This window comes from Pundamilia nyererei, unplaced genomic scaffold (genome assembly GCF_000239375.1).
Source record: "Pundamilia nyererei isolate P.nyererei 1_Seehausen unplaced genomic scaffold, PunNye1.0 scaffold00219, whole genome shotgun sequence".
Classification (NCBI taxonomy): Eukaryota; Metazoa; Chordata; class Actinopteri; order Cichliformes; family Cichlidae; genus Pundamilia; species Pundamilia nyererei.
In genome coordinates, this window is record NW_005187620.1 from 407,790 (window position 1) to 431,133 (window position 23,344).

General features: G+C 41.1%; 1 protein-coding gene across 2 annotated transcripts in view; it reads right to left on the reverse strand.

Moving 5' to 3' along the window:
• Positions 1–9,615: 9,615 nt before the first annotated feature.
• Positions 9,616–23,344, reverse strand: part of fgfr4 (fibroblast growth factor receptor 4) — an 18,182-nt gene continuing 4,453 nt past the window's right edge. For both annotated transcript variants that reach the window (XM_005748311.1, XM_005748310.1), the window contains exons 3-21: positions 21,833–22,020; positions 21,595–21,745; positions 21,401–21,451; positions 20,489–20,758; positions 20,259–20,348; positions 20,011–20,177; positions 19,792–19,915; positions 18,716–18,906; positions 18,452–18,590; positions 18,036–18,229; positions 17,797–17,942; positions 17,321–17,442; positions 17,109–17,219; positions 16,755–16,945; positions 15,102–15,224; positions 14,489–14,559; positions 12,934–13,071; positions 12,590–12,695; positions 9,616–11,975 (exon numbers count right to left, since the gene is read on the reverse strand). In XM_005748311.1, coding sequence (XP_005748368.1) covers positions 11,799–11,975; positions 12,590–12,695; positions 12,934–13,071; positions 14,489–14,559; positions 15,102–15,224; positions 16,755–16,945; positions 17,109–17,219; positions 17,321–17,442; positions 17,797–17,942; positions 18,036–18,229; positions 18,452–18,590; positions 18,716–18,906; positions 19,792–19,915; positions 20,011–20,177; positions 20,259–20,348; positions 20,489–20,758; positions 21,401–21,451; positions 21,595–21,745; positions 21,833–22,020 — 2,750 coding nt within the window. In that variant the 3' untranslated portion in view covers positions 9,616–11,798. The remainder of the gene's footprint in view (positions 11,976–12,589; positions 12,696–12,933; positions 13,072–14,488; positions 14,560–15,101; positions 15,225–16,754; positions 16,946–17,108; positions 17,220–17,320; positions 17,443–17,796; positions 17,943–18,035; positions 18,230–18,451; positions 18,591–18,715; positions 18,907–19,791; positions 19,916–20,010; positions 20,178–20,258; positions 20,349–20,488; positions 20,759–21,400; positions 21,452–21,594; positions 21,746–21,832; positions 22,021–23,344) is intronic.

The following is a 23,344-nucleotide window of genomic DNA, read 5'->3' on the forward strand; positions in this document are numbered from 1 at the left end:
GTCCCAATCAGCCCAAATATCAAAGAGAAATTAAAAATGCATGCAGTGGAAGAGTTTGGGTCTTATGAGGTTAAGTGCAGTATATTTCAAAATATAGATATTTCATCATATTACCACAAACCATCCAGCTTTACTGTTATGTTTGACCATAACCATGAAGGTCCTCTTTCTTAACCAAGCTTCTTTTGTGTAAGTGAATTGTTTTATTCCTGTGAGTATTATTCAAAAGTCCAACACCATAAACAGGCTTGCTCAGAAGACTCACTCATCATTTGGTTTAATGTCCCTTAGCAAGTTGCACCTTGGCCAGATGCTTTTGGTATCTATCACCAAGATTCTGGCATAATTCTGGATCAATATTTGATCACTACTCTTGGCAGACTTGGGTGCTTTTAAGCACAGTTCACAAATTTTTAATAGGGTTGATGTCAGGGGTTTGGAAAGCACCAAACTATGTTCAAGTTCCAACCGTCTAGCTCACTGGTGTCGAACTCCAGGCCTCGAGGGCGGGTGTCCTGCAGGTTTTAGATGTGTCTTGATCCAACACAGCTGATTTAAATGGATAAATTACCTCCTCAACATGTCTTGAAGTTCTCCAGACCCCTGGTAATGAACTAATCATTTGATTCAGGTGTTTTGACCCAGGGTGAGATCTAAAACCTGCAGGACAGTTCGACACCCCTGGTCTAGCTGGTTTAGCTGTTGATTTGAGTAGGTGAAGCTGAGGAATTTAGAGGTAGTTATCTTCCTTCATTATTTCATCTACTGTGTGCAATGTACCACTGACAGCAAAACAGCTCCAGAGCATGACGCTACTACCAGCGTGCTTGGCAGCTGGTACTGTGTTCTTAGGTTTAAAAGCCCCGCCTTAATTCCTCCAAGCATAGCTCTTGTGTGGTCAAATAGCTCAATCTCTGTCTTGTCTGACCATAAAACATAAAGCAAATGTTAGTTGAGCTTGAAGGTGTTGATTTTGGAGCAGGGGCTTCTTTCTTGGTGGTATAAAACTGGCTTTGAATCTGGAGTTGTTTAGAAATGGCTCCAAGAGACCTTCTCAGTTTGTGTAAATTTGCAGTTCTCCTTCTTAGAGCTTCACTGAGTTCCTTGGATTTTCCCATTGTTCTGAGTATTTGTCAGTCCAATAGGTGCCGTCAAACAAATCCTTTTTATACTGCAAAGAGAAACTGCCAGCTGCAGTCCATTATGATCACTAACGAGCGGTTAATAGACTTCAGCCTTGTCAAGTTAAAAGACATTGTTTTGAGCAGCACTCATTGAGTGCATGTATATATTTGAGCCTGTAAGTATAATTTTGACCCTGTTTGAATGAGAGAAAATCCAAAATAAATTAAAACTCAATTCTTGTTGTTTGAAGCCATTAAAGATGTATGCTGTGCAATTATTTCACCCTGGAAAAATAACAGTCCAAAGAAGTCATTTAAAAGCCCCAAATGACCATGACTTTCATGCCCATGATGAGTGTATGCAAATTTCAGACATCTGTTCAACAAACTTCAGACACCACTGTGGATCCACGTGGCTGGCTGTTGTATTGCGGCTGCTTCTCTGTGCGATAAGCAGCTCTGCTGTTGTCCCAGTGTTAACTCAACATCCTGTGTCCACACTCTCTTCCTGGCCTTATCGTACACTGTGTATCTAGACGGAATTACAAATACTTCCGGAGGTCAGTAGATAAAGTAGATAAAGTCGACCAACAAACACTGAACTAAACATAAAATGACGACAGCCAGTTACATGTAGTCCAGGGTTCAGTGCTGCTGCAAACAGTTAAACTTTAACCCGTGATAAATGGAGGATTTGCTCCATGACTCTTGTGTGTTTATTGATCAGAGTGTTACTGCAGAAGTCCCATAAAGAAGTCCAAGTTTTGTCCCATTTAAGGTTTAAGACACTAAAGGCACAAGAAGGAAGACGTAGATCATAAACGGCCTACCTGCAGAGCGCTTAAAACTAATGACCACAAAGTGCTGCAGACTATTAAAAACTACTACAATAAAAAACAGAGACAGCATTATTCAAACTAAAAGCAGCAGCATTCAAATTGCAAATGGTTTACAGCCCTGACACTTGAGCTTTGAGCTGAGCTCCTCTGTCAGTGCATCATATTGTACTGTTTTAGTGTGTCAGATGCCTCAAACACTGCTCTGCTCTCCAAGGTGTTGTTTGGTCACTCTGTGAAGTAGCAAGATGTGGCAATAGCTAAACAAGCCTCTCACGATCTGTTGGCGTCACGTTTAAATGCTAATTCGAAATACTTTTGGCAAAGGGCACCTTCTGCGAGTAAACATCTGTTAGCCATAAAGATTAATCCAGTCAATTAAATGAAATATTTATGTTTATATTTCCAGTTTTAATTTTACAACAGATTTGGGGCATTAGGATTTAAACAATTTGGGACTGCTGTCGCCGAAGCTTTCCCGAACCAAATAGAAAGCAGGCGATAACAGAGACACAACTCCTCAAACTAAACCAAACGTCGAAAAACTTAGTCAAACATTTCTCTCTTCTTCTTTGAATTTCTGCCCATCAAAAAAATTCTTTATCCCATTGAGAATTTGTGAGTTTATATCTCTCAGGTAACCAGGAGACTTTGAAAACTGGGAGGCTGTTTGGAGTTGATATGATACCATTTTTGGGACTGACAGCCTTAAATATTTAGGCTGCTCGAGATGAGAGAATGTTATACAGATGACGAGTAACGAAGGGCGAGACAGATGTTGACAACAGTGTAGTTTATTTTGCCGATGAGACTTTTTTTTGTCTCCTTGTGGAGTCTTAGTCCCTTCATAACAATTATGATCCTTTGATTATTGAACTTTGCCAACCGATGATAGCTGCTGTTTATTTAACAAATACAGACCGGAATTTGCTGAAAATGTATCCGGAAGATGTTGTGCTTTCTGTTTAAAGCGCAGTAACAGATGAGGATGTGGGTCACAGTTGGAGCACAATCACAGCTGGTCTCTTCAAACGTTGGATTTTCCTTATTTGAAAAGAAGATCTCTGACATTTCAGAAAAACTGTGGTTTGTGAGGCGTGTGAAACTGGAGAAAACAATAAGAAATAAAGGAGAAGAAAGGAAATTGCTCTGTTTATAAACCACAGAAGAAAAGCTGATGCAAGCTCGACATCCTGTTGAGATAAAATTACAGAAAATTACTGACTGGAATCAGATAATGCGTTAGATACTCAAGTACATTGGGAACAACAGTTGGCAGGAACAATAAACTTCTGTTTGGTTTCCTCTGTCCTTATTTTTTATTTTGCTTATTCATCAACCGACTTCGGGAAACTTCATCTTTCATCTGAGCTGAACTGGTTTCACATACTGAGTAGAATAACAACCCGACTGCTTTTAAAAGTTCGCATGTTAAGTTTTATTGACTGAACTTTCTTGAGTTCAGTTAATTGACTTGGTTTTATATTTCCACGTCATGCAGGGCAACTTTAAATATTGTTTTCTAGTTCACTTACCCAGAGAAAAATAAGACAATAGAAAAGTTTTGCAAGAAAGAAAAATGAACTTTGTAATACATTTCAGTAGCAGGAAGGTCATTCTTTAAGAAAGGTTCTCGGCTCTGCAAGCTGATGCTGTGAGCACTGTGTTAGCACAGCAACACTCTCAAAGTTGACTGATGCTGGTTGCTCAAGCAGCTAAAATCTCTTGAAAAAAAAGTGACATTTTTGCAAACAATCCTTTCTCTGTTACTAACAAGCAGCGCTAAAGCTCATGGCACATTCTTACCCTTCTGAAACTTCCTAAAGGAAGTCTTTCTACAGCTGCAGCCATTACTTAGGGTAAAAAATTCCTTCATTGGGAGACAGTTATAAAAAATGTTGATTTTATGTAAATAGCTTCAGAACGAGCTTACTGGGATGGATAATATGTGCTTTAGGGAAAGATGGATGATTTAGAGAAATTTAAACAGCTCTTTTAAAAAGACCCATAATTGCTGGTCTGACACATTCACCTCATGGGAAACAACATGTCCATTGCCCAAAAAATAAAGGAAACACTTGATCATCACAGTATAACACAAAGCCCGTTAAACCTAATGGATATCAGTCTGTCCTTTTAGGAAGCAGAAACTTTTGTGAATACATTTTAGCTGTTTTGATGCAAATTAAAGTGATAACAGTGTCCTGGAGAGACAACAACGAGACAATCCGATGGGTTGGCACATCCCTATGTCCCATCAAATTGTTTGCTGTGTCTTGCAGTACACTATAAAGAGTGTGGTAAGCTGGACAGGGACATAGAAGGACACAAACCCAACAACAGGACTGACCTCTGCTCCTTTTTGCAAGGACGAACATGAGGAGTACCGTCCTACAAAATGACCTCCAGTGGGCTACTCATTTGCACGTTCTTGTCCAAAGTGTCAGAAACAGTCTCCATGAGGGTTGCGTGAGGTCCAAATGTCCGTTAGCTGCTTGTTGAGCTGCATGGTATTGGCCTGCGTTCACACATCCTGATGAAGTCTCTCCACAGGTTGAGAAAGAACACGCTGAAAAGGGTAACATGTGCTGTAGGGAAAACATGGAATTATAGAAATCTGAACAACTCTTGATAGCACATACACAACAGCTGATCTTTTAAGTTGTTATAAGCTGTTACACGCCTCTTTAAAAACAGGTGAAATGGATTCATAATTGTTTACATAACATGATCTGTGTAATATCCCTGAAATATAACTGACCTGGCGTATAGTGCACCGATCAAGTGTTCCCCTAATTTCTTTTCGAGCAGAGTAGACCTCCAAGCATCCTGCATCTTGCCTTCTTATGTGTTCATAAAGTTAAGCATTTGCTTATTGTAATGAGAAGCCAAGTAACACTGGCCTTGCTTAGCAGCACCTAAAAACATGATTGTCAGTAAAGCTGGAGCCTGGAGCTTTCGCATTAACAGCATCAACAGTTTATGTGGCTGAATGGAAGCTGGATTTGCTGTCAGAGTAACACAGCGCAAGCTGGACCCTTGCTGACTAATCAGACAAATGGAGAAGGAAGTCAGTCAGCAGATATGCTGCCCGCTGAGTCTAACGCTGCACTCACACCCAGTAGAAAAACCCACCAGCACCTCTATTTCAAATCCATAGTGTTGGTCATGTGGAAAGTTAGACAAGGTGATGACACCACAGATGCCAAAATTATCCATCTGCTCTTTCTGCACTCTTCTAACACACGCTCACCAGGGAACCCCTGAGCAGCAGTGTCGCATATTTTAACTCTAATGTATTTACAGTTGTTGTTTTTTTGTTTTTTTAGGTTCAAACGTGATAAACAAACATTTGTGACCTCAACAGTTTTCCATTGATGCCAGGTCAATGAAGGTTACGCTGAAACACGTGTACACACACACACACACACACACACACACACACACACACACACACACACACACACACACACTCAGATATCAGGAGTTAAGCAACCACAAACCACAAATTGGACAGATTGTACTGCAGTGATAAGGAGTTTCTGTTTGTTTGTAGCAGACATGTAGACGTGTTTGCCTGAGTGTGTTTATAGTTTCTGTGAACCCAAACGTGTCACATTGAAGATATTAATGTAGGAACATAATTCAAGAAGTCCTTAACACACCCAGAAAGCCTGAAATGCTGACTTTAAGAAATTTGATTGCATGTAAAAAATTTTGTCATTTTGTTGCACAAAATGTTAAATTTAATGCAGTCTGGTCAAATCAAATGTATACATTTACATCATGTTTGGAGTTCATCTTTGTCCCTAATATTGTGACAAAGAAATAGAGCTAATTGTGCCTTTGCGCATTTGTGCGGTCATATCAAGTAAGCTGCTAAACTGTAACTGTAACCCGATGCACTTTGTGCAGGTCTCAGGCCTGTGTGATGATAAATCTGATGAGATGCTCTAAAAGGCCTCAGCTGTCTTAATTTCTTTCTAGAAGATAAAAATGTGTCATTAGATACAAAGAGGATGAGCTTGACCGCATTTTCTACTATAATGCAATTCTGACTCATCCATTGTTTCCTCCAGCAAAGCAACACATAGATACAATAGTGCTACTTACAGTGGATGAATTTTTATATCTTAATACTATGATGTAGATAAACCTTACACCACAGTGTATTCGGCCCCCTTGAACTTTTCCACATTTTGTCACATTACAGCCACAAACATGAATCAATTTTATTGGAATTCCACGTGAAAGATCAATATAAAGTGGTGTACACGTGAGAAGTGGAATGAAAAGTTCAAGGGGGCCGAATACTTTTGCAAGCCACTGTATGGTAACTTGACCTGCATCTTCATGGAAATGTCACTACAGCTGAAAAGAAGCATAATTCATTGTTATTGGTTCACATGTCTGAGGTGCTTCTGCTGCTTCCGTTTCAGGAACTTTTTTGCAGCCTAAATTTTCTCGTTCATTTGTCTCAGAGATTCATACACAAGCGCTCGCCAGCACTGGCGCCAGGCTCACAGAGCGCAGCAATGGTGAAATGGGTGTAAATTCCAAGTCATTACATAAAGACACTCTTTTATGATCCCTTAGTGTTGCATTTAAATGGACTGGGTATTCTTAAGTGGTAAAGGGGTGTATTTGAATCTAAACCACAATGTTTTCAGAACCCGAACCAAGCACTTTAGATGCCTGAACCTAACCAGCAAGTGAAAAAGCACAAAGCAAGCTCCCAAAATATGTCTCCTGGTTGAAAAAGAAAAAATTTCTAATTCATCTCCTTTAAACAGCTAGAGGACCTTAAGATGACAAAAATAATTTCCACTAACAAATTCCCAATGACTGTTGTCTTTGAAAATATACTAAACAAAGCTTGACTTTGTTCTTGTGAACCAACCACAAACAAGCAAAATAATGCGTCTGTAGTTGGATATATGGTTAAATGCTAGCAATAAGCCTTCAAATCAGATGTGTTCAGTGGAGGAAATGAAACCCCTAAAGACTCTGAACCTTCACAAAGTACTACCCGCTTTGGAGGACATTTGTGGAACAAGGATCTAAACATTATTTAGGTTTGTCCTGTGATGGTCCTTCAAACCAAGGAGATCCACTAGAAGTGAAAAGAATAGTGAAATAATGCCTCATTGCTCATAACAGAGCAAACAAATTAATAGTTGCTGTCTAAAGACAGTTTATGCTTTATTTCTTAATATTTTATATGCTAGTATTATATTTATATATATAAATATATAGGTGGTACATAGCACACCAGACCCTCAACACAGAAAATTTGCTATTTTCTTGTTCTTTGCTTCAAAAACACACATGAAAACCAAATTCTCTTCACAACTAATATCACACATGGATAACAGCCCTTCAGCCAGAGACGCTTATCCTGCAGACTGAGACCTTTATCAGCCGGAGCAGGAATGGAGCTCAGAGATTACAAGAGACTCAACGGGCAATCGCGATTTATTGTACACAGGAGATAAGACGCACAAACACGACTGCATACATGCACGGACCACACACAGTGTACACAGCATATATCGCACACACTGACACATAATCATGTTCACACTCACAGACACAGGAATCACACACACACACACACACACACACATGCACACTTCAAAAGCCGTGGCTGGATGGGATCAGCGCTGCCCTCGCCTCCCTCCTCTTAACCTTTAACCTCCATCTCTTCATTCTTCTGTCTCGCCGTCTATGTTCCCGTCTCTGTCTTTCATCTTTCTCACATTTGTTTCAATTTGCTGTCGTTTTTGCTTTTCTCAGTGTCTATAGCATATTCCACACCCAATTTTTTTTTGTCAAAGTTATTACTTTCTTTTTTAGTTTAATGAGAATCGCCAACTCCTACAATGATGAGATCAAGACACTCTTACCCCTTTCAAGTTTGCAACAAATTGCACAAATTCATATGGGGATTTGGTGGAAAGTTCTACTTTCATATCAAGGATCTTGATTTAGTCTGAACTAATAAATGTAACAAGTTTATTTCTTTCACCCAGGAATGCAGTGACATCAGTAAAACCAAGCACTTTGGGTTTTCATATAACAAGTACAGCCTTCATCAGAACCAAAAGGACATGAGGATGAAGAGACAAATTTGCATCCAACTGTAGGAAAAAAATTTTACTTTAAAGCAAATGCAGAAAGTCTTGAAAAGAAAATAGTTTTTACAAATGAATGAATTTCATGATTCTGAATCTTCAACACTATTTACGCACTGCACAAGACGAGTGGAAAAACGTGTTTTTTAAAGAATTTATTTAATGCAATGGTTAATACTGACATATTTTGGGTCTCTATGATGTGTTGATGACCCAGACCCAGTTTTACAGTGACTGTTTGAAGTTTTCTTGATTCATTCCACCTTGACGATATTCATGGTTTCAGATGCCCTGAGGCATTCCCACAGCATAATAGTCCCATCACTGTGTTTCACTCTGGGGACAATGTTCTTTATACGCCTCTGGCTTCTTTCTCCAAACATAAGCAGCGTCTCTGACACCAAAGACCCCGAATTTTGTCTCATCTTTCCAAAGGCCACACTTCCAGTATTCATAATCTTTTTCCAGGTTGTCCCTCACATACTTCAGTCTGGCATGAAGGTGTCTCTTCTGCAGAGGTTTTTCTTGAACCTCACAATCCCTTCATGTGCAGGATTCTGGTGACTCTCTTTATTAACCAGTGTCTCTGCATTTTGTTGTGGAGTATTTAGACACATCCAAAGGCCTGGTATGAGACAACAAAATACATCTGCAACTTAAAGCGGGGACAAATGTTCCCTCTTCCCTGAAATCATCTCCAACTCTAAATCAAAGAACTAAACCATTTCTTTATACTCAAACATCTTAAGCACAGTGCTAAATACCAAACATACCAGTGATTAAGCTGTGGGGTAATAGGATTAAAATGGTCAGACTAATTCACTAAATCCCATATAAGATCCAGTTTGTCACACCAAAGGGGCCTTTACTTAAATGTAATTTATTACAATTAAAGTTCTTCCTAAAATGAGATGTGGGAATCAGCCACGTTAGGAATGAGTGAGTGTAATGCGTGGATTTTAAGGGTGTGTCTTGGTGCTATGGCACATGCTACAGAGAAAGCGCTGCACAGCTATCACAAGAATGGAAACAAACTCATCAGAGCATGGGTCAGCGTTCCTTTGCTCGACCAATTATCCTCCGAAACACTGGTTTTCAGCATTTCTGGTTTTGTTTTCAGTCTAAACCGATAAAATGAGGTTTAGGTATAGTTTGAACTTCCTTTCTGTATATAGTTCCTGTGATTGCATGGATTTCCTCCACTGTCCAAAGACATGTCTTTTAGATCCAAACTGGTAGCAGGTGTGAATGTGAGGCTGTTTGGTTGTCTTTCTCTTTAGCCCTGTGATACACATACTGTCTGGGATAATATCTGCCTTCACCCTGGTGTCAGCTGGGATAAGCTCCTTTTTCACCAAAGGAAAGTGATGAATGTCAAACCTAAAATCCTTAATGGAGTTCTTTAAAGTTAAATAAAGAAACGAGCACACAGAGCTGCTTTATTTTAAATTATACTTTATTTCATATAAAAACAAAACAATAAACAAATAAATTAGATATTTCTAAAATAATTCTCTTGAGGAAATGTTTAAGAATGCCATGATTGTTTACAATTCGTTTTTGAGAGAAGAGCAGGTAACAGGAATGTAAAAATATCAATGCTTTTTGAACACTGTGGATAAAACGTCTTTTCAAAATGACGTAGAAGCTGAGCGATAGCTTAACATGAGAAGAGGCCATACATGAATCCTTTGGTGACAAGATGGTTGTTTTTCTTCAAAGACAATAAACTGATTGATGAATTTACAGCATCTTTTTAAAGTAAAACCCTCCTTTTTTCTATTTGAACATATTAAAGATATGAAGGTTTTGGGCTGGCGATGCAAATATTGTTTAGGTTTGTCTGCAGTCAGCTCCAGGAGGTGGGTTGAGAATCAGTTGGCATTTTAGCCCACAGGGGAATTTTCTACAGCTGGTCCTGGTGGCAGTGGTGGGGCTGCAAATCTGAATTAAGATTTGTAATTTAAAAGATGGAGGCTTTGTGGATAAAGATAGGGAGAGAAGAGGAGATATTACCATAATAAGAGCCTCTTCATTTGCACACAAGCCCAAGCTATGCCCACAACACCACCCCCAAACTCCCTCTGGTCTGTAGTCACACCCATTAAGCCTGCAAAGCTTTCATTGTCCAGCCAGGCTGCGGACCTGAGGACCTATTGCCAACAGATCTGGCTGGGTGAAGGGTTACACGGAGACAATAGGTGTCCCTCCCCCTCCTCCCTTATTTGAAATCAATCACACAGGCTTTCACATTCAGTGTCCCCCACCCTCCCCATGCTGCTCAGCAGTGACACTGGGCTTGGGCCAGCTCCCAACAGAGTCTTCATGCTAAAATCGTCAGTGCTCCTTTCAGAACGAGTCCCACCCTGGACACACTGTCCCTCACGGAGCATTCATGTAAGAGTAGAGCTGTTGTTAAAGGAGCACCACGTAATGTCGCCTCAAAGGTCATGAGTAAACAAGCCACACTCGCAACCTCTGCTTCTTTGAGACACGTTCAAAACTTATCTCAACTGTCTTCTTGTGGTTTTGAACCTTGTCTTCGACTTGAGATTAAAAACAAAAAGAAAAATTCTGGGAGGGGGGGGGGCGGACTTTGTTCCCAAATTTCCCAAGCTGAGGTCATGCTTAAAGGCCCAAGCTATCTATTTTTTTTCTTGCCACAAAAGCACTTAAGGCTTTAATTGTTAATGGATTTTTCATATCTCAGTCAATCAGTCATAATTCAAAATAAGATCTGCTTTCTTAGATTTAGGGATGCTGTTGGAGATAAATATGAATAAGCTGGTATTTTGGAAAGAAATAGATAGCCCACGACATGACAGGTTTGGCACTTGATTAAATTCCTCTCTTCTTTTGCCCCCAATAGCCTTCACTTGTTGTGTCATTCAGAATAATTTATAAAAGGCAATTGTCTTTCTGTTGTTGATATGTACATAACAATAGTTTAATATTCTAATATATTCACAGGAAATCATCGATTCAGGCACTTTGCTGCCACTACAGCAACTTCTTAGCATGAGAGATCCTGAGATTTAAGACTGTTTTCTCCTTAAATAAGCAACACAAAAGTAATATAATCTTATATAAACAGATTTATATTTAACAATCAGTTTCTTATCTTCTATGATAGCAAAATAAATCTTTTGTTTTTTTGTTTTTGTCAAAATGTCTTTATGACCGAGGTTTTCCAGCCCTGGTTGTGGGTCAAGTTTGTGGAGGAGATCTTTGTCTGCTGCCTCAAAAGAGAGAAAGCACTTAAAGGCATTTCAAGTACCAGGGTCACTTCTGTTGAGTTTTATGCCTCCAAAGCTAAAACTGTTCTTGGGCACTGTTCCACAACTGATAGTCCAAAGTACCGTGATTGGTTTGTCCTCCTTTCTTCTGTCCATGATGTAACACTTCAAAACTCCACCTTGGTGTCAAGCGTAGTGTCCTTGGTGCTCCATGTGCAGAGGTGTGTGGCTGTGCATGTATTTGTGTGTGTACGTGTGTTTACAAATGCTATCTATATTCCAGGGCTTTGTCGGATGCCATAGTGGAGGTCCAATGAACAACATCGCATGAATAAATCTTTAATTTACCTTTAGAAAGGAGCAGCAGTCCTTCAGTTTGGTAGCCAGAGGATGTTACTTCATTCAAAAGCCCAAAGTAGTGTTTCCCAACTGTAGTGTTGTGTTTGTACGTGTGTGGTGTTCGTGCGCCTATCGAAGAGCCGTCTTCGTGTCTATCCGAGAGTGCACGTCCTGGTAGCCCAAGAGGCAGGGGTCGGTGGATAAGGCATCATGGGTAAAAACTGAGTCGTTGTCAGAGGAGCAGGAGCTGGATGTGTCCTCGCATGAAGGAGAGTATTGTTCAAAAGGCGTTGACAGATCCAAGTACTGAGGGGAAGAGGAAGTTGAATCAATAAGAAGAAATTCTAGAGAAATGCACAATTAAATGTTTTTGAAAATTTTCAGTAAAAATCAATAAAGATTGAACTTGACTGGCTATCACACTGCTATTGAACAAATTTTGGACAGTTGTTTTCATCATAGTTTTGGACCACCAGGTCAGCACAGACTGGTTTTGGATTGGTTGCTTTAAAGATTGTTATGAATGTATCTAAGCTCATGAACACCTAAAAGCAAACAAATCAAACATGTTAACTTCTGGCACATCTGCAAAGGAATAACAAAAAGTGCTGCAATTTCAGCAGCCAAACACTGTTTGATTTTGTGTTTATTGCTTTGAGTTTATAGGATCAGAAATCTGCTCAGCTCAAGCAGTCTGCGTGCTGAACATCTGGGCTGCAGATTGTTGGTGTCAATGAAAATGTGTGCACACATCTTTATGGTTGCAGATGTTACTGTGTGTTTGTGAATGAGTCTGAAACCTATAGGACTACCATGAGTTTTATAAAGTGAACAGAAGGATAAATTGTACAACAGCAGACTTACACATAACACAGGAACATTTACAGGTGGATAGATTGGTATGTATGTTTGAAACCTACCTCGTCAGAAATGGACAGGAGCACCCTGTCCAGTTCCTCAACCAGCTGTTTGAAGGTTGGTCTCTGGGTGGGAACAGCATGCCAGCATTCACGCATCATCATATAGCTGCAGAAAAAAATATATAAGGATAATTTACCATAGGGCACATGTTACCACTGCATTCTTTAGAAAAGATCTGGACAAAAATGTGATACGCTAAAGATATGTAGTTACTGGTGGTAGCTTTAGTGGATCCAGTTTATTTACTGCTCTTTACTTGTCTGCTACAATGTTTCTTAGAATAAATAGGCATGTCTGCTAACAGTTGAGAGTAAAGTTTAAAAAGAAAAGAGGGCTTGCTTACAGTTCGTGTGTGCAGTTTGATGGTTTGTCCATGCGATGTCCTTCCTTCAGCAGCTTAAAAAGTTCCTCAACAGGGATACCAGGATACGGTGAACCGCCCAGTGTGAATATTTCCCACATCAATACACCAAATGACCACCTGAACACAGAAAGGTAGCATCGGTGATTTCTTTAGTATGAAGCAATTGTTCTCAACTGGATTCGTTCAGCAGTAACCATGGGATAAGTAGAAAGATTAACTCCACTATTAAACAACTGGGCTTATCTGAAGAGTTAAATATATATTTAGTTTTGGCTGCTCCCTTATTTCCCAAGGGGTCGCCACAGATGGATCTTCGCATTTTGTTTGGTGCAGATTTGATGCCAGATTCCTTTTTGAAACAACCCTCCAATTTATCCAGGCTTGGGATAGGTAATAGGGGTATTGAGGTTTTGCAGACACGTGAGCAGTAACCACATGTGTGAAGTGTGACAGCTATGGTGACAATATAGGATCAAGTGAATAAAGCCCCAGCCATACATACTTAGAGGCTGACCCATGGCTACCTGTCAGCAACTTGTCTTGAGGGAAAAACAAAGATTCCCAAACTTGTTGCAAGATGTTGCTGGAGGTTGATGGCAGTTGCTGGAAAAATAATTGCTAAAGGCCCAGTTTGTGCCTATTCCCAGAGTCAAAGTAGAGATCTTTCATAGGTAAAGTGAACAGGTTAGCCACTATACCGTGGGCTCACTATAATGCTGAGGAGTTAAAAGTAGAAAAAAGCAGATGAAACAGCTCACTAAAGCTAGAGATAATGATAAACTGTGAAGACACAGTAGCTAAGTACATTTTTAAATAAAAAAAATCTTTAGTTAACATTTTTGCTAGCAGTTACATTACTAGCTAAAAATACGTATTTAAAGATGAAAAGTTGAAATGGCTGACTAAAGGTACAAACAACATTTTTAAATTAACAGTGAATACAGTGAAATTGGTTGCTTAAAGATCATAAATAAAGTAGCAGCTAAAAGTGGCACATAAATAATAAGCTAAAACTTTAATAATTAAAAAGAAAATGTTCTAACTACAACTAAGAAACTTGTAGTCGTGGGCGATCGTGGCTCAAGAGTTGGCCGTTTGTGTCCTTGGGCAAGACACTTCACCCGTTGCCTACTGGTGGTGGTCAGACGGCCCGGTGGCGCCAATGTCCGGCAGCCTCGCCTCTGTCAGTGCGCCCCAGGGCAGCTGTGGCTACAATGTAGCTTGCCATCACCAGTGTGTGAATGGGTGGATGACTGAATGTAGTGTAAAGCGCTTTGGGGTCCATAGGGACTAAGTAAAGCGCTATACAAATACAGGCCATTTACCATTTTGTTGTCCAGATCTAAAATGATTTTAACTGAACACATTTGAAAATGAAAGGTTTTCTTGATGTTGCTGTAAAAACATTGGATATCACTCGTTAGCCTTACGGAGAAAAGGTTTCAAGGAGTTTGAGTACAAGTTTAGACAAGATGTGAGAAGGAAGGTATAACACTGATATTTTTGAGACTTTACTGTGATGAGTTGAACTTACACATCACTCTGGTGAGTGTAGACTCTGTCAAACAAAGCTTCTGGTGCCATCCACTTCACTGGTAGTCGTCCCTGAAGAGCAGACACGAACACGTTAGAGCCTCTCACTACCCAAACTTAACCAGAATCTCATCCTAGTTAGTTGCGCCATGCTCCTGCATGTCTCTCATATGATCTTTCCCCTACTCGTTCTTCATCAACTCTTTTCTAATTAAGTCCCATTAAGCCTGCTGCCAGTCAGAGGAAAACATCAAACATCTGGTTACAGGAGTATTAAAACTGTAAAGGAAACCAGTCAGTAATAAAATGACTAAGGGGCAGATAGGTTTATAAGCAGCCGTAGATATATATGTACCTACCATGTACAGTACTAACGGGAAAGGGTTGTACAAACTGATTGCTAACAATACTGCAGTAGTATTTCTGAGCAAAAAGACATTAGATCGAGGCACTTAAAAAATAGTATTTTTCCTTTGAAACTTGATTTGAGATGTCAATATTTTAGCTAGCTATGCTGGAAAAATTAAAAGAATAACGACAGCTTAGCTGCACCCTAGTCTGGGTGTTAGAGGCGCAAATTCCTAAAACAAATGCTCCTTAGAAATGTTACTCACATTGGTGGTTTTCTTGTAGTAGTCAATCTGGTGGACTCCTCTGGCCAGGCCAAAGTCAGCAATCTTCATCACATTGTCTTCAGTCACCAGAACATTCCTGGCTGCCAAATCTCTGTGGATGCACTGCAAAGAGAAAAGAAGGGGATGAAAAATTCCCAACACGAGCTGTTGAGTCTCCAGATTAAATAAACAGATTTTAAAAATTTGGATAAAAAAAAACACACACACACAATATATATAGTTTCTAAATATATTGCATGTTTCTTTTGATTTTTAGATAACTGTACGACTTATTTCTCGCAATGCATGACAAGCTCTCAGATTTGTGGCGTGACATTTCCCTGTCTGAAAATGCTGAGGTAGGCGAGGTAAAAATGACTGACTGCAGATTTCCCAAAAAGTTAAAAGACGCGGGAGCCTAAAATCAACACACGGTGCCTCAGTTTGGTGAGGTCCGCAAAAATATAATGTCTTTATATAGAAATCCTGGAGTTTTAGGAAAAACAACCCTTTGCGAGGAAAAAAGAAAGCAGTGTTTGCCCACATTGAATGGATGTCATTAAGTTTATTTTGGTTTTCATTTGAAATAGACGTGGGATTTGTGGGGACGTGCGAAATGAGCCAGTCTTGGTTTGTGGGTCTCCCCATAATGGAGGGTTAGATTCAGGCTCCTGCATTCTTCGGAGGCCTTATAGCCAGAAACCTGATGCCTACACCCAGACGAAGGCTCTGCCGGCCTGTTTGCTAACAGATTTATGGCAGCGCTAAAAAGGACAAAGCCATGCAATGAAGGGACGGACAGATGGATGGAGAAGAGTAAACAGGACTGAAGTTGCAGCAGCTCTCTGCTGAGGAATGCCTGTCTGGGAAAGTGACTGGCAGACAAGGAGACGTGTTGATATGAAGCACGCAAACATGGTGCATGCTGGGAAATTGAAAGGACAAGAAACATGTGGATGGGGGTAGAAAAAGGAGAACCGACAGGAAGGACAAAGAGAGGAAGAACAGCTGGTGCTGCCTCAACCAGACTAATCAATTTGAAGGCCAAGTCCCAAAATACGATGAATTACATGAAGGAACCTGATCCTTTCAATCAAAACCACATTTCTTATATTACAGCCTCTTTGGGGCATATATAACTCTGAAGACCTAAAGAAGTTTAGTCCTGCCCTCATTTTATGTCTGCATTACTCTGTGGGGATTCAGACACACTCCAATAGACAGGCAACCTGTCCAGGTTATCAGGGGTTAGGAAAAAAGATGGATTGATGGATCAATATGGATACACATCAGCTGGCCCTGTCTCATAAAAAAAGATGTTCCAGTACAGCTAAACTGGATTCTCAATCACATTTTGAGGGAAGTCTGTTTTCTCCCGGATTATGACTGCTTGTATTGTTTAACTAATATGTCTGTATTAGCATATCTTTGCATATCGTTACTTTGCGTTCCTACTGTTGCTGTACTTGTGATACTAATCTGGTTAGCGTCATGAAAGTTTCTACTTTAAGGTGAACAAATGTTTTTTTAGAAACCTAAACAAACAGCCAGTAGAAATATTACTGAAAAGTTGGGGGGAAAATCCAGAACTACAAAAGAAATAAGCTATAGTTACTACTTCTAGTACATTTCAACTCTTTATAGAGAGCTTACTCTTTTAGAGGCCAGGTACTCCATCCCTCTAGCCACCTGGTAGGCACAGGACAGCAGGTCTTTAAAGGTGAGCTGCTCTTCAGGCACCTTAGTCACATCAAAGGTGTAATCCATGCCTGGAGGTCGTCGGGCTCGCAGGTACTCCCTCAGACTTCCTTTGGAAGCATACTCCACCAGCACATACAGAGGGCCTGGGTGGGGGCAAGCAAAAACAGGATGAAGGGCTGCAACCACCACAGCTGAAACAATCCCTAAATCAGGCAGATCTTCATTAGATTAATAATAACAAAATGACTTGGGAGGAAAATGAGGAAATGTGTTGGTTCTTATCCAAAATAAAGGTTAGACACTCACCATCCTGTGTACAGACTCCCAGCAGGTTGATAATGTTCTTGTGCTTGTCCATCACCTTCATCAACTCCATCTCTGAGATGAGGTCTGCCAGATCTTTGTCTGTGGCGTCATCTGAGAGAGACATGTAGTTTTATTTAGTTGACATGCTGTTATAAGGAAGATCTGCCAAGTTAATCTCAGGAATTATTTCGCTGGTAGTATTCCTTTCTTACCTTTGAGCATCTTGACTGCTACAGTAGTGGCTTGTTCTGGACAGTCCTTGTTGATGCCGTAGGCTTCAGCTCTGACCACCTGACCAAAGCAGCCTTCTCCTAGAGGTTTACCCAATGTTAGACTAGAAAGAGAAAGGGAGTCTTAGTGAAAATAAGTATGTCCAAAAGAAAACTGTACAAATCCATAATTTGAAGCTCCGGTTTCTAAAACTATAGGTTTGATGGAGCCAAAAATGTCTTGCGGGCTTGTTTCTTTTTTGGTTCACACATGATGCGAGCGCTACAATGTTTAAATGAGTACAGATCCCGGCAGCCAAACTAAACTCAGTGAAGAAATACTTTTAGCAAGGAGCAGACGCTTTAAATGTTGTTGAGACTTAACAGTTCAGATTATTTAAATATATATATATATATGATACAAAGCATTTGTGATTGATTATCATCTACATCTTAATAAATAATGACAGATGACTTACTTCTCCCTGGGGAACTCCCAGTCTGGGTCATAGGGCAACTCAAACTCCATGACTCCAGCCAACATTGGTGAACAGCTGGAAGACAGGCGAGCCACCCTCATCAGAGATGCGCTGGACTTCCCTGACGAGTTGGACTCCACTGAGTACTGAAGAAAGAGATAAAGATGTCAGGTTTTAAGAGGTTTGCCTTCAGATGCAGTTGGATCATCCATTGTGTCATAGCAGGTTATGAGACGTACCTGTCTGCGAAGAGGGAACTTGGAAAGCTTCTGCACTGGGAGTGCATCAAATGGCTCCCTTCTGGGGTTGACCTGCATTCGGCACAACACCACGATGACAATGGCCATGATCAGAGCCAGGAATCCACAAGCATAGATAATTATGTCGCTATATTTGGTCTCCATTGTTTCCATAGCATCTGCTGCTTCTTCCTCTGCAGGTACAAGATGAAAAATTAGAGGAAAAAAATGTAATTCAATAGGAGAGGGAACTCAAAACAAGAAATGATTAGTTGAAGGTTTGTGGAGTATTTGATGGCAAAAGTGCTATATATCAATGATTAGCTGACCAAAGCAATGCTAAAATATTTTGAAAAGACCATGCAAAGTAGTGTAGAGTGACTTTTTTTTATATAGTTACGTTGCTTTGTTCTTACCTGAAATGACAGTGAGCCAGGCAGACTGGTGGGCATAGCCAATTGAATTTCCAGCCAGACAGGTGTACTCTCCAGCATCCTCCATGGTAACTTTGGACAGGTAGAGGACCTCCACCTCGGACATGTTCAGACTGCCAGTCTGCATGACACAAAATGCAATGATGGGGCATGATAAGAGAGCTAGGAAGAAGTTAGGTTTTAAAGCTACCAGAGGAGTTGCTGTTAACAACACGTGAAAGGATAGCATCTCGTTGTATTACCAACCTTGAGGACCTGAACGTAGGGGGTCCCGTCAGGACCATAGCGTCTGCCGTTCCTTTCGATGTGCTTGAGCCACTGAATGTGAGGTTGGGCGTCACTGTAGACCTTGCAGTGGAACTGGACATCACTGCCTACCACTGCTGTGGTGTTGGCTGGCAAACCTGCCTGCAGGATCGGCCTGTGGGGTGAACGCTCTGTTTTTGGAGGAAATCACACGGAAGAGGTAAGCAAAGGGAGCAAAGATTCAGACTGAAAAATTGTTCAAAGATCAAGAGAAACCACTCAATGCCTTTGCTCATCTCAAAGAAATAGCAGAGCATATGGAGACAAAGGTTAATTTATCTGTTAAGCATGTATGAAGTTTTAGGCAGGCAATGGGTAATCACCTGACTGCCTCTTAAAGACATTCATTTATTTAGTCATTTAAAGCCCACAAAAATGCATGCTTTGCAAATAAGCTCCTTAAAATAGCCAGCAATTGTCATTGTCACCCTCAATATGTTTCTATGCTGGCAAAAGACCAGGAAATGTCATTTTGGAATGAAAATTGGTTCCATTAGCATGCCTATTTGCCGCTAGTCTCTTTGATCTGTGGTCACTCTCTCTCTCTGATCTCGTTAGCTGCCTCGTTAGTCTTTTCCCCCTGTCAGCAGGGACGGAAACTGACCCTGCGGTGGAGAGATAGCGAACAAACGAACAAACAAACCGCAACACTGCTCGATCTCTTGTCACAAGTCAGGTAGAAAACTGGAGTGGAAGTCTGACCATCCACATCCTGCCCGCCGCAGCCTGACACCAGGCACCCCTGTCACCATTTGCTCACTCGCTCAGTTATCTCCTCTCTCAGACTGGAGCCTTAAATTTGAAGGAATTCTGCTTTTTTGTGCTGACCAATGCTTTTCAGCCAGATTGTATAATCCAACCAATAAAGATTTTCTGTTATTTATGGCTTTAGTTTAGTGCTTACTCGTGTAAGGGTTGTGTTCTTCACTCTAGATGTCACAAGATATGCTTTTTTGTTTATTTTACTTTTTAAATATGAACATTAAATATGAGAAGCATGATCTTTCATGTCTTACCCAGAACATCAAGAACATAGCTGTGACTGATGGAGCCATATTTGTTCTCTACCACACAGGTATAGTTTCCTCTGTCTGAGGGCACAACACTTTCCATCACCAGGCTCCAGTGCTGGTGTCGTAGCTGGCAGATAAAGTACAAAATTATATGAATAAGAGAGCAAATAAAAACACAATCTGTTTATGTCGCACGAGATGACAAAATGAAACCTTCGTCACCTTGATGCCTCCAATGCGATGCTCTCCTCTAAATTCGCGTCCATTTTTGAGCCAGCGGATGCTCGGCATGGGGCTACCCATAGCTGGACAACGAAACTTCACTGTGTTTCCTGCAGGAACAGCATAGAGTTTCTTCTCCATACGCTGGGGATGTGTCCAATACGGTCCTGCACAGACAAAGAACCGCAAATAAGCCGTTAAAGCACAAAATTCAAGAAATGCAGCTGCTAAATAAACAGCAATTTTACCTCTATAGAAGTAAACTTGGTCATTTTCAATCTCAGCTGAAGAATCCTCCAAGTCGTTGTCCTCATCGTCGTCCCCAGATCCCAGCGAGTCTGAGACGAAGACATGTCAAATACCATTTACGGCTGCCTCTAATCCTCATTACTTAAAAGCTTCTTTTTTTTTAAACCAGTGACTTTATATATAAAAAAAATCCAGTAAAGCATCAAAACTGCACTGCGGGTGCTCTTACCTGCCACAGTGATAGTGAAGTTCCTCACAGGCTCTTTGGATCCCCGGAGAACACAAACATAAACACCTGAATCTTCATATGTTACGTCTGTGATTTCCATGATGGCGCCTCGCATCTGGATCCGGGGTGTGGGCAGAACACGTGCACCCTCCTTGTACCAGTTTACAGCCATGCCGGGCCGGGTGCTCATGTCACAGCGCAGTTTTAGGACGTTGCCTGGCTCTAACAGGAGATGCTCTGTGGTGTCCTCACTCAAGTCCTCGAGAACATCTGCTAAAAGCAGGCATGGTATTAGCTTGCGGTGCTGAAGGCTCTTCTCAAGTTTTTATGATCAGTCTGAACACCCTTTTCGAGCTCTCCTTCTCCTTCTCTTTATTTCTTTTGTAGCTCTGATTATCTCACCACAGAGCCCAGTCTAATCGCTATTCCTTCAGTTATGACCTTCAGCTCCTCAAACTCCATTATCTCCAGTCCCCACATACACACAAGCACAATGACATTGCCATGGAGACAGGGCCTTACTGACCCGAGCCACCTCCACTCCCCCTTCCCCTCTTCATCTTTTTGTTCCCCTGTGAATTGTTATGAGACTGAGAGCGATCTGGCTAGCTCTGCAAACTCCCTCAAAAAGAAGCAAAGAAAAGAAACAAGAAGGAAGGGAGACTGAAGCTGATGAACATGTCGCAATGTGACAGCGGTCGCAGAGTGAATATAAGGGGTGGTAAAGGCTCACTAATGATCTAAGAGACCAAAGAGAAGCAAAATCTGTGGAGGTGGATGCCAAGTTTAGAGCTCTCACGGTTGGCAAACATACCACTGTATGGTAAATGTATACTTTCACTTCTCACACCCAAATAGATTTTATTTATTTTTTAAAAAGCTCTAAGTGTAAAAGCTCCAGAGTGAGGTTACCTGAGGGAATTTTAGTTGCAGGCATGTCCTCAGTTTGGGAAATGATAATCCCTGTGAAAGGGAAAAGTTGTCATTTAAAAAAAGTAAAGATGTGGGATGTTAAAAATTGACACTAAGCATTTCTATCTAAACAACATAAAAAAATCATATGCCTATAAATCCGAAATATTCATATAATGATAAGTCTGCCTTACCAGGCAGGACCTCCAGCCATGCTGACTGCATGGCCTGCACTGTCTGTCCCGCATGGGTGTTCTCAGCCATGCAGATGTACTCGCCAGCATCCTCCACAGTGATGTTGGACAGATGGAGAGTATTCACCTTGGATGATATGTTCTGCAGGGGCTGCGTGACAGATTATTTTAGAGTGATGAGAAGAGAACACAGTGCAGAGGACAATAAAACTGCTGACGTTAGCAGATCTGTTCTCACCGTCAGAGCCCTGAGGCCAGGGGGTCCTCCCTGGTTCTGACCTGGTTCGCTGACATTCACCTTCAGCCACTGCACCTTTGTGCTTCCTGGTCTGTGGACTTTACACATCAACTTTGCCTGACCACCAACCACTGCTGTGGTGTTCTCTGGGTAACCTGGAACTATCAGAGGCCTAGTGACCCGAAGATCTGGAAACCAAATGTGGAGATGGAGGAGAGAAAGTCAGAAAAGACAGATGATCAGTCATATCTTTTTCCTGTTATTGAGATTTGTTTCATTGTTATATTTCAGATCAGTGACAGCCTCCTTATTTACTCTTTCTCTCAATCTTGAACCTATTTCAGGCTTCACAGTACAGCTATTTTGCAGAATAAAGGAATCAGTAAACTGCTACAAGTCGCCGTAGTCTCAATAACCAAGTGAACAAGGCAAAAATTGTCAAAACACATCCTGGCGGTTTCATTTTACCTCTGAAAGGTCCGGCAACAGAAGCACACCATGTTCCTAAACAACCACAGACATTTAATGCTACCAGGAACCGGTGATAGAGTGCCCTGATAACCCAGCCACTATGGTGTCACCCTCAGCTACAGTGCCATCCATTCAGTGGGTCACTCACCCACTCACTTGCTGGAGCATATGTGCGCCCTGGCTAGAGACCTCGCTTTCTGCTCAGTCACTCAGAACGAGCAATTTTCCAGGGCAATTTTCTGTCTGATTGCTTCCTGCGAGCGCTTAGTGAAAGGCAATCTGTTTCCCTGTCGGAGTGAAGTGCTATCTCTTTTTCCAAACACCAGAGTACACGCAGGTAATCCTTTCAGGAACAAATATACAGTCACTACCTTCTGAGGGGAAAATGAGAAATGGCAGTTGGTCAAAAGCAAATGAAAGAAACACCTTGGAGGCAAACAAACTCAACACTTCGTTTGTTTACAGGGAGTCAGAAACGTGAAATCCCAACAAGCCACAATTTTATCTAGTTAAAAAAAAGTTAGGAAAAAAACCTGTAAATCAGAGAGCTGAAGCACACACTATACCCACGCTAATGAACTTGCAGAGACAGCGACGGTGCCCCAGAGATGAACTCGCAGCAGAGTGTGAATTGCCACCCAGAGGCGAGGGGGCAAACAAAACACAACACAACACAAACAAACCCGCTCAGCTGGTGCGAGCCAGCCGGCCGGCCGGCCAGCCGGGCTGGCAGCAGAGCCTCGTATGGTACAATGAAGAGGCATTTGTGGCCCAATGCAGGAACGTACAGCAGCAGAGCCCTCAAATATGTACTTTTATCCAATTAGGTTTACTTCCAGCAGGCTAAAGAACTTCCCAGAATTATGCAGTTTCTGATTAACTTTCAAGGAAAATTGCTGGAATTCATTACATTGTCAGTTTGCAGCTCCCACTTATAATTACAAAGCTATAATGGTTTGGGGGCACACATGCATGTAGCATACGCCACCACAGGAAGTATGCATTCAGCATTATTTTATACAAAAGCTGCATTATAGCTAC